The sequence below is a fragment of the Papaver somniferum genome, chromosome 7 (genome assembly GCF_003573695.1).
Source record: "Papaver somniferum cultivar HN1 chromosome 7, ASM357369v1, whole genome shotgun sequence".
In the NCBI taxonomy this organism is placed as follows: domain Eukaryota; kingdom Viridiplantae; phylum Streptophyta; class Magnoliopsida; order Ranunculales; family Papaveraceae; genus Papaver; species Papaver somniferum.
In genome coordinates this window covers 11039125-11049396 of record NC_039364.1, presented here as the reverse complement: position 1 = coordinate 11049396, position 10272 = coordinate 11039125, and the positions used below count along the sequence as shown (strand labels likewise).

Here is a 10272-nt window from a genome sequence, read left to right as displayed (position 1 = left end):
AAAAATTATTCTCTTCTTCTTCTCTCTTTCCTTGAAGTTCCGGTTCGATTGAAAAATGAATATTAACTGTCAAAATGAGTTGAAAATGGAAGTTGCAGAGAGAAGTTCGTGTAGGAATTATACGAAAAACTTTGCCGAACTAACCGAATCTATTGGAAATGATGAACATGAAGAACAATTTGGATATTTCACAAAAATAATTCCCACTACACCAAATCTAGGTTTTACTAACAACGTGCTTTCTAACTAATTTTTTTATGGTAACACTAATGATCCATTATAATTCTAGTAACCCTTGTAAAGAGTTAGCAAATTAACAAATAGTTACTATAATTAGGAATTAACTTATAAAAAGTAAATAACTATTTCAAAGTGTGAGTTCATTAGTTATACAAAACTAACACATTTCTACTAAATAACTAATATCAATATTTCTACCCATAACTACATGTATCCTAAAATCAACCCCATGTTTGTAACTGTTTACCATTTTTATTTATAACACACTTTCACATATCTAACACATTGATTTATTTTGAATAACTAGAAAAATAAAATGAATTTCTAAGTTTCTTAAATATCTTCCCCGGAACCGATTGATAATTCTAGAACCCTAGAATAACTTAAGTCCCAAGAACCAATGGGTGTGGGAACCAAAGTTTATTTCCATTTTTTAACCAAAATTTTAGTCCAACGAGCCAATGGTTCCATACTCGATAGAACCAAAGCCATACCTGTGGTGCCTGTACAAGAAAGAACAAATGGTCGAAAGAAAACCTAATGAGAACTTTGATTGGAAATCAGTTGAATCAAACCTGTGCTCAAAAAAGAAAAAAAATACTCTCTAAGCTTCCTTTTGAAATCAATTGAAAGAAACAGACTCAATATCGATCAATTTTTCCCTATGGTTTCGATTCCCTTATTGATCTAATCCGTTTTACCATTGATTTTGTGTTATCTCTACGACCAGGGGAAATTGAAAGGTTCGATTTCTTCTCCTTCTTCTTTCGATCGTAGCTCTGGTGACATACTAAAACTCTCTAACCTAAATTGCGGTATGTATCTCAATTTATTTTCTGCTTTCGTTTGAGATATGGGGTTTTTGATTACTTTGAAATTGGTTTAGTGCATGTTGAAATATGAGTAAATTAGGTCCTTTTATAATGTGGGCTTGATTCCATCTATTGTTCTATGGTAGTTTTTCTTAGGATCCGCTCAAAACTGTGATGGCTTGGATAGATTAATGTTTGAAAACAAACTATCTCACTCTCTTAACTTTTGTTAGTGTTAATGGTTATCATAACAGATCTTTTTATTAACCTTTAATCTGTTTAGATTGCTATCATGTTAATTTTCTGTCTCTTTTGAAACTATTGAATGAATTATTACCGAATTCTTATTTTAAATTTTCCCTGCAAATTGGAACTTGAGATGGATAGGAGTTATGATCCTTCTAATTCCTCAACAAGTGAGCTAAGTGTTTCTTATGCTGTCCTTATGCTGTCCCTGGATGTGATTCCTTACAGAAATCTTCTCTTTTTGACGGCTTCACTCAAATTGAGATGCTCAGGCAAATGATGAATTTTTAGTTTAGTAATACATCAGGATTTATGTTAGAGAAAGTTGCTGAAATCGTGATTCTTAAGCTATTTGGAAGATTTGAGTTGATCTTGCAATGGTTACTGAGGGGTAAAAGCTAGTTTTAACTAGAACGAAAAAAATATTGAAGCACAACCGTTTCAGGTGGATAATTTAGATGACTAGGGTATACACAAAGAATGTTGTTAGTGTCCCATTAAACCATTACTTGTAATTATAATTTACCCAATACAATGTGCCATAAATGTTAGAAGATTCTTGGAAAAGTTCTCTCTTAGCATCATATGAATCGACTAGCTAATAAGTTTTCTGATAATTGGAGTTGTCTGTTCACGGATAGACTAGCTAATAAGTGTGCATATATTTTAGTTGAATATGCCTGTCGAAAAATAGTTTCAGCCGGTTAGGAGATTATCCTAGTTTTCTAACTTCTGTTGTTCTGACGCTGGCCACAAAGGCGATGTCGATACAAGTCGAAGTGGTTACTGATATTTGGAGACAGAGCATAAGAAAAGGCTATATAATACCAGCCCGTATTTCATTTTCTGCATTTAAACTAGTAAATTTATTTATACCAATCCACTTCTTTTCACCTTGCGACAATTTTTAACTCTTGGACTTGACATTTGCCTAAAATAAAAACACTTCTTAATATTCGTTTGGATGGTAAGGATTGTTCATCACATTTTTTGTTCACTTATATTTATCACTTGTGCATGAAAGCATTAACATATGTACAACAGTACCTGTGTAATGGTGGAATCCTTTTGTGCAGGAAAGCATCAACTCTTTTTTCATTTCTCTCTGGTGTTGTTACTGGCAGTTATCTTCGAGTTCATAGTTACCGAACTTCGTACTAATTTTTGAATGTTCTAGATTCCAGAATATTTATGAATGATGTTCGTACTTGGAATGAATGATGCATGGTTTTGTAAAATGAATGATAAATTTTGAAACAAATTTATGTGTGCCAGACTGATGAAGTTATTCCCTGAAATTGTTTGAAACCTCTGTGACCAGGACGTGCTTGCATAAGATACGATTCTTCATTGGTTCCGCTAAGGGTTAAAACCCCAAGGGAAGGTGAGCAGTTGAGATTTCACTTGCTAGAAAACTCACAAGGTTTGATGTGATGTCCGTCATTTATTTTTATCACTTGGGTAGGCAGGCATTAGCATATGTACAACAGTAGTTGTGTAATGCCGGAATCCTTTTAACTTAGTTTTTCTTTTCTCTTTGGTGTTGTTACTGGAAGTATTCTTTGGGTCCCTAGTTACTAGACTTCGTACTAATTATCGGTTGTTCTACTTTCCTAGTTACTGAATTTCATACAAATTTTTGAATGTTCTCAATCCCAGAGATGTTATTTTTTATTTGTAGGAAGTTATAGGAAAGATAAAGCTGCTGGTAATGATGATTGCAAGTCCATGCCAACTGCACCTTCTACTAGCTAGTTTTGAGTTTTGTTAATTGAACCAACTGTAACAAAAAATGTAACCAGTTTATGCATTCAAACAGAGTTCAGTAAATACATTTTGTCACTTACTGCTGCCATTGGTATTCGTGTATCGCAGTGGATAACTTACTATCATCTATCGATAATTCATGAATTTTTATAGAGTTACTTACTGCTCTTAATGTTCTTTGTCATGTTCTGTAAAATTCTTTTGTGTTTCTTATTCGTTCCTTTTTCGTTATTAGATGAATTTGGTGCAGTAAAATAAGATTTGGGGACCTGGCTAACATGGTTAATCTTGATTTTCAGAATGCGGAGAGAATTGGATAAGTCTTGGATGTTTGAGAATGATAGGTTTGGTCAAGTATACAGAGATGGGGTAAAAAATTTCATTAAATATGCATCTACATATGGTCCTTGGAAAACCCTTTGTCCTTGCCCATGTTCTAGATGTCTAAATGGGGGTCGTCTCGATATTAAGGAAGTGCAACAGCATTTGTACGAGTATGGTATCGACAAGTCGTATATCACTTGGGTCTTTCATGGTGAGAAGCAGCCGGTTAATAATGTAATGAGTCGTCCAGTAGAGAGTGTGTCTAATGAGCAAGTTAGAGAAGATGTATTTCCAGATTTGACTCCTTTTATTGATGCTGCATTTGAAGTTCATCGAAGTAATGGTGGTGGTGTTTTTATCGATGATGCGAATGGGACACATGATGATAATGAGGAACCATTCGAGTTTGAACCAGATGCGCAAAAGAGACACGAAAAGTACAAAGAATTGTCTGAACAGAAATTGTATCCTACTTGTGAAGGCAATGTTAGTACACTATCGGCGATCGTGGAGCTGCAGAATTTAAAGAAACAGTTTGGAATATCAGGTAATTGTGTGACCAAATTGTTGGAAATGATAAAAGGGTGGTTACCAAAAGAAAACACGATGCCCAGTAGATATACGGAAATGAAGTCGATTATGTTGGGTCTGGGTATGAAATGTAAGGCTATTCATGCGTGCCCAAATCATTGTATTTTGTACTATAAGGAGCATGAAGATGCAACAAGCTGTCCGCAATGTAAAGAACCAAGATTTAAGGTCAAACAAGGGAAATTTGGGCCAAAGAAGACAAAGGAATCTTCGCTGGTGCTGAGACACTTTCCCGTTGGAGAAAGACTTAAGAGATATTATGGTACACCTTGGATATCTGAAGCAATGACATGGCATGATCGAGCTGAAGTTTCTAGTGAGTACATGCGTCATCCGATAGATTCACATCAGTGGGCTTTAGTGAAAAAGAAATTTCCAGAGTTTGCAAAGGAGGGCAGAAATGTGTGGTTTGGAATTGCAACTGATGGGTTCAATCCTTATGGTACGCAGAATTTAAGATGGAGTTGTTGGCCTGTGATATTGGTGATGTATAATCTACCACCTTCATTGTGCATGAAATCTGAGTTTCAAATAATGTCGTTGTTGATCCCAGGGAGAAAGTCGCCGGGACAAGACATAGATGTGTTTCTACCACCACTAGTAGATGAACTGAATGACTTTTGGGAGAATGGAATGAAAGTTTATGATGCCCACCGGAAGGAATACTTTCTACTTAGAGCTTGCCTAATGTGGGGGATTCATGACTTGCCAGCACAAGGTGTATTGTCCGGATGTACTACTCATGGTTATTTTGCTTGTGTTTGTTGTGCCGACAAGACAAGAAGTGTTCATTTTCCTTATGGTAATAAGGAGGTCTATCCTAATTATAGGATATTCCTTAAGGCTGGCCATCCATTTAGAAAAAAGGGTGGGCACTTGGGTCTAAGTAAAGATGAGTTTAACTTTGCTCCAAAGCGACTGACTGGAGAGGAGTCATTAGAAAAATTATCTCTTGTGGATTACACACCTGGTAAGTTAGTAAAGAGAAAAACAGCAAAGAGAAAGAGATACGATCCTGATAATGACAACGTTGAAGATAATCAAATCACTGGTGCATTCTACAAGAAGTGTATTTGGTGGGATCTTGAAGTCTATCGTATGCTCTATTTACGGCATTGTGTTGATGTAATGCACACCGAAAAAAATGTTATGGATCACATAATGGAGACAATCTTCGATTATAATAATAAGTCTATGAATTCATGGAATGCACGGGAAGAGTTAAAGAAACTAGGTCTCCATTGTGGACAGTGGACTACACAAAATCGTATTACTGGAGATGATGTAAAACCAACACCGGTGTTTGTTCTGAGCAAAGAAGAAAAGTCTGATTTCTGCAAGATTCTTAAAGATCTAAAACTTCCTACTGGTTTCTCGTCGAACATTAGTAACAATGTGAATATGAAAACTCTGAGTATCAGTAGCTTGAAATCCCACGATTATCATGTCATTATGATGTATTTGCTGCCAGTTCTACTTCAACATGCTTTTCCTCGCCACAAAGAGTTGCGAACAGCACTTCACCAAATCAGTTTGTATTTCAGAATTTTGTGTTCTAAAATCTTGTGTAAAAGTGATCTCGAAAAGGCTCGATTCATGGTTGCAGAGGCAATGTGTATGCTTGAGAAGTACTTTCCAGCTTCCTTTTTTGATATAAGTGTCCACAATATGGTTCATTTGGCAGACGAGGCTTTGATTTGTGGACCCGTCAGGTTTCGGTGGATGTATCCTTTTGAAAGGTGAATTGTTCATTTAGTCATGTGGTATTGGTTATTAGGTATATACCTAATCTTTTATTTTGCTGATATATACATGTGCAACTGAAACAGGGCAATGAAGGACTGCAAAAACATACCAAATAACAAAAGATACATTGAAGGGTCTATTTCAGTGTCCCGTCTTTTACAAGAGTCTGTTACAGGTGCGATGGAGTGCATGCCAAATGCAAGCGCTGGAAATCACAAAGCTACTTGGGAAGCCTTTTTAAGACCAGATTCGGAGTTCAGTGACGTCCTATGCTTAAAGTTAAAGATAAGGAAGTGACCCTAACCAACGTACAATTTGTACAAATACGTAGGTGGGTACTCTTTCGATTAAACCCTCCAGGTCTCGACGCCTATTATAGGTATGTTTTTGCTGCACTGTATATTTTTTTTTCAAATTCACTAACGAGAAGTAAACAAAATGTTGCTTGAATATTGATATGGTTTATGTTACTTGTAGGGAGTTTTGTGACACCCTCTTACCCATCTTAGATTCTACTGGTAAGGAGGTCACTGTCGATGAGGTAGAAACACAAACAAAGTTCATTCCATGGTTGGTTGAAAAGGTATGGCTTCTATGTATCTTGTTTAGATTATACAGATGTGGACACCTTAGTTTCTCTCCAATGGAAGCCTTAGTTTCAATCTAAGCCTTGGTTGACTTTTGTTATTTTCATTTTGTATAGCTAGTGCAAGAGAAAAAAACAGATTCGGTTTTGTGGAGATTGGCACAAGGTCCTGTTGGAGGAGCGACAGAGTATATAAAATATCGTGTAAATGGTTTTGTGTTTTCTCCTAGGTCTTATGAAGAAGACCATGAGACCCAAGATAGTGGTGTCTGCGTAGAGGCATACACCACGTTTAGGAGGAACAAAGGTGATGCATCTCCTGAAACTCACCTATCAAAGTGGTATGGACTGATTAAACAAATCCTAGAATTGGACTATACCACTTTTCATGAGACTGTGTTCTACTGTGACTGGGTGAAGGTAGGCAGTGGAATCAAAATTTGTCTAGATTCTAATTTGGTTTTGGTAAAGTTGAACAGTATGAGAAGTTCCAGTAAAATATATGACGAACCAGCAATTCTAGTGGAAGAGGCAAGCCAGGTTTTTTACTCCAAAGATTTGAAAAGCTCTGATCAGTGGGTTGTTATTCCTTCACCAATGGGGTTAACGATAAAGGTAGACGATCTTGAGAAGCCTAGTCCCGGCAGCTTTAAAAATATTCTTGTCGATGAACCCCATTTGGCTTGTTTGCTTAATGTTTATGGTGCCAAGAGGCCAAGAATGGTGCCAAGAAGACGAGAATAACCACTGTGTAATTGCATCGAACAGGTAACCTTTGGATTGACCAACTGTAACCAAAAAGAGTTCTGTAAAATCATTTTGAGGACAGATTTTTTGTTTAACGAGCTTCAAACAGAGTTCAGTAAATAAATTTTGTGGAAAGGTAACCCAATATTTGATTAATGGAATTAATTTATTATATTTTGATGAAATTTTGAAAAGTTAGGACTTTATGATTTTATCATGTTTATAATATGGTAAAGTAAGAAATGTGGCAACTTTGCCGCCTTCAACAAAAACGGATCTGTCTCAGAAACTCAGGTTCAATGAGTACTCGATTTGGAGATGGAATTCTCATTCGGGTGAACTGAATAATCAGATTCTGGCTCAGAAACTGAATAATGACTCGAAATCTTCCGATTTTGTACAATTACTTCAATTTCCTCACATCTTGTTTTACAAATGGATTCCTGAATAGAAATAAGACTAATGACTCGAGATCTTCAATTCTAAGAAAATCGGATTCCTGTCTCAGAAACTGATTAATGACTCGAGATCTTCTGATTTTGTGCACTTAGTGTTATTATCCAACGAAATATACGAAGTTTCTAACGAAATCGGATTCCTGTCTCAGAAACTGATTAATGACTCGAGATCTTCTGATTTTGTGCACTTAGTGTTATTATCCAACGAAATATCGAAGTTTCTAACGAAATCGGATTCCTGTCTCAGAAACTGATTAATGACTCGAGATCTTCTGATTTTGTGCACTTAGTGTTATTATCCAACGAAATATCCGAAGTTTCTAACGAAATCGGATTCCTGTCTCAGAAACTGATTAATGACTCGAGATCTTCTGATTTTGTGCACTTAGTGTTATTATCCAACGAAATAGAAGTTTCTAACAAAATCGGATTCCTGTCTCAGAAACTGATTAATGACTCGAGATCTTCTGATTTTGTGCACTTAGTGTTATTATCCAACGAAATATCAGAAGTTTCTAACAAAATCGGATCCTGTCTCAGAAACTGATTAATGACTCGAGATCTTCTGATTTGTGCACTTAGTGTTATTATCCAACGAAATATCTGAAGTTTCTAACAAAATCGGATTCGTGTCTCAGAAACTGATTAGATCGAATCTTCTGATTTTGTGCACTTAGTGTTATTATCCAACGAAATATCCGAAGTTTCAAAAAAATCGGATTCCTGTCTCAGAAACTGATTAGTGACTCGAATCTTCTGATTTTGTGCACTTAGTGTTATTATCCAACGAAATATCGGAAGTTTCTAACTGATTAATGACCATTGATTAAGGGAAGTAAAATGATCTTTAGCCCTCCATTCCATATTGGATCCGTATGAGGGAAGTTAGAGGATTATTGACCATTGATTAAGGGAAGTAAAATGAATGGTAATCTCTCCATTCCATATTGGATCCGTATGAGGGAAGATAGAGGATTATTGACCATTGATTAAAGGAAGTAAAATTAATGGTAATCAAATAGATAACGTGGCTCTTTGTTTTACCACATCTCTTTTCATTAGCCAAAACCGAAAGTTCGAGAAACACAGAAATCCCAAAATTTCCCCCATTCTCTCTTCTCCCGCTCCAAAAATCCCCAAAATTTCGTTTCCCACCAAGATTTTCCGCCAAATCACTCTGAAATTTTAGAATGATTTCAAATCTTAGTTTTAGTTCCCCCCTTCTCTTTTCTCTTTTCTATATAATCCGGTCTCTAGACTTGATCCAATTTTTTCCAAGAAACTTAGGGTTCCTAAGCCTGTATATCTTTCAAATCAATTCTCACAATCGCTGCTCTCTAAGGTAATATCATGAAAACCTTCTTTTTGTTTATGTTTCACATCATCAATTTCTGCTATGAAGATTTGATATTAGGGTTTCAGTTTAGTTTTATCAATTTCATGATAATAAGATTTTTCATATTCTCAATTTCAATTTCAGTTTCAGTTTGTTTGAGTTTTGGGTTTTGCTATTAAGATGTTAGGGTTTCAGTTTATTTGAATGGATTTGGGTTCTGTTACTAAGATTTTAGGATTTATGTTTGTTTTTTGTCAATACCCACATTTTTACTGTTTTTTTTCTCTATTTCTATTACAGTTTTTTGGAGATTCATTAGGGAGGGAGGCTGAGTTTTCGGTGAGTTCCTTCACCATACACAACCCTTTCTTGCTTTTTCCATCTTCACACTCTAATTGCTTATACTACGGTACACAATGCTTTCTTGTTTATAAATGAATGTTGAATATTAGTTGCTTTCTCTATTTGAGCTCTTGGAAGCTATAAATGTTGAGCATATTGTGAGCATCCAAACACTTGCTGACTTTCTTGATGCATGAGTAGAAGTTATTGGTTTGTATGGTGACGGTCTGAACAGATTTGGAGAATCCTTTACATATTTCAGGGGAATTATCATTTATCAACTAATATCGCTACTCAAAGCTCACAACTGAGGACATCTCAGTCAATACCCACATTCCATATTGAATCTTTGGATTTACTGTTTTTGGATTTCTGTCAATACCCACATTTTTACTGTTTTTTCTCTATTTCTATTACAGTTTTTTCTCTATTTCTATTTCTATTTCTATTACAGTTTGCAACATTGGTTGGTTTTCTGTTTCTTCTTTTTACATGAATTGAGTTAATTTTGTGAACCTATGGGTCTATTATGTTTAGTGGTAGTGTTTGAGGAAATTTGGTTTTGTGATTCTGTTTATTTTGGGTTCTTGTTACGGATATGCTTGTGTTTAGGTTTCAATGTTCTGTTTATTCTCCTTCATTTACTTATATTTTCTAGTACTGATAAAGTCTACGATTTAATGTTTTTAGTTTTCTCTGTGTTGAATGCATATGGACGCTATTGAAGCCTCTAATAGTGTGCATTCAACTGTTTCTTCACCACAAACTAGTGATCCTGCTTATTCTTCTTCAGCGACTGAAACTAATGTTGTTTCTAAGTCAAAGTTGATGGTAACGGTTAATTTGTATGGGAGACCTGTAGGTGACAATGCAGACAAATTAGCTACTCGGGCTGGCAAACTTGTCCGTGCCTACTGTCCAGTCAAATATGTGGATTGGAGGCAGGTTCCGGATAACTTCAAAGAAGATGTGTGGTTTAAGTTGTTGGTATGTAATCTATAGTTTCTTTCTTTTCTTCTATCATGGTTTTATGAATGAATGGCTTGATGAATCTTGTTGATTTTTGACTTGAAACTT

The 10272-nt window shown here is 35.7% G+C and overlaps 1 protein-coding gene and 1 long non-coding RNA gene across 2 annotated transcripts; both read left to right on the top strand.

Annotated features, from left to right (window-relative positions):
* Positions 1-971: 971 nt before the first annotated feature.
* On the top strand, positions 972-3512 carry LOC113297949. Its single transcript, XR_003333911.1, has 3 exons — positions 972-1055; positions 2620-2682; positions 3365-3512. It is a non-coding gene; the product is annotated as an uncharacterized LOC113297949 (long non-coding RNA).
* Positions 3513-3626: 114 nt separating this feature from the next.
* LOC113294089 lies at positions 3627-9392 on the top strand. Its single transcript, XM_026542511.1, has 6 exons — positions 3627-5719; positions 5810-6004; positions 6204-6309; positions 6430-7035; positions 9154-9192; positions 9306-9392. The coding sequence occupies exons 1-6, from the start codon at positions 3627-3629 to the stop codon at positions 9390-9392; spliced, it is 3126 nt and encodes a 1041-aa protein (XP_026398296.1).
* Positions 9393-10272: the final 880 nt, after the last annotated feature.

What these genes read in the sequence shown, in the direction of transcription:
- LOC113294089 (XM_026542511.1), top strand. Translation starts at nt 3,627, where the DNA reads ATGAGTCGTCCAGTAGAGAGTGTGTCTAATGAGCAAGTTAGAGAAGAT. An exon ending in TGGATGTATCCTTTTGAAAG is followed by an intron (nt 5,720 to 5,809) that starts GTGAATTGTTCA and finishes CAACTGAAACAG; the next exon opens with GGCAATGAAGGACTGCAAAA. An exon ending in AGTGACGTCCTATGCTTAAA is followed by an intron (nt 6,005 to 6,203) that starts GTTAAAGATAAG and finishes TGTTACTTGTAG; the next exon opens with GGAGTTTTGTGACACCCTCT.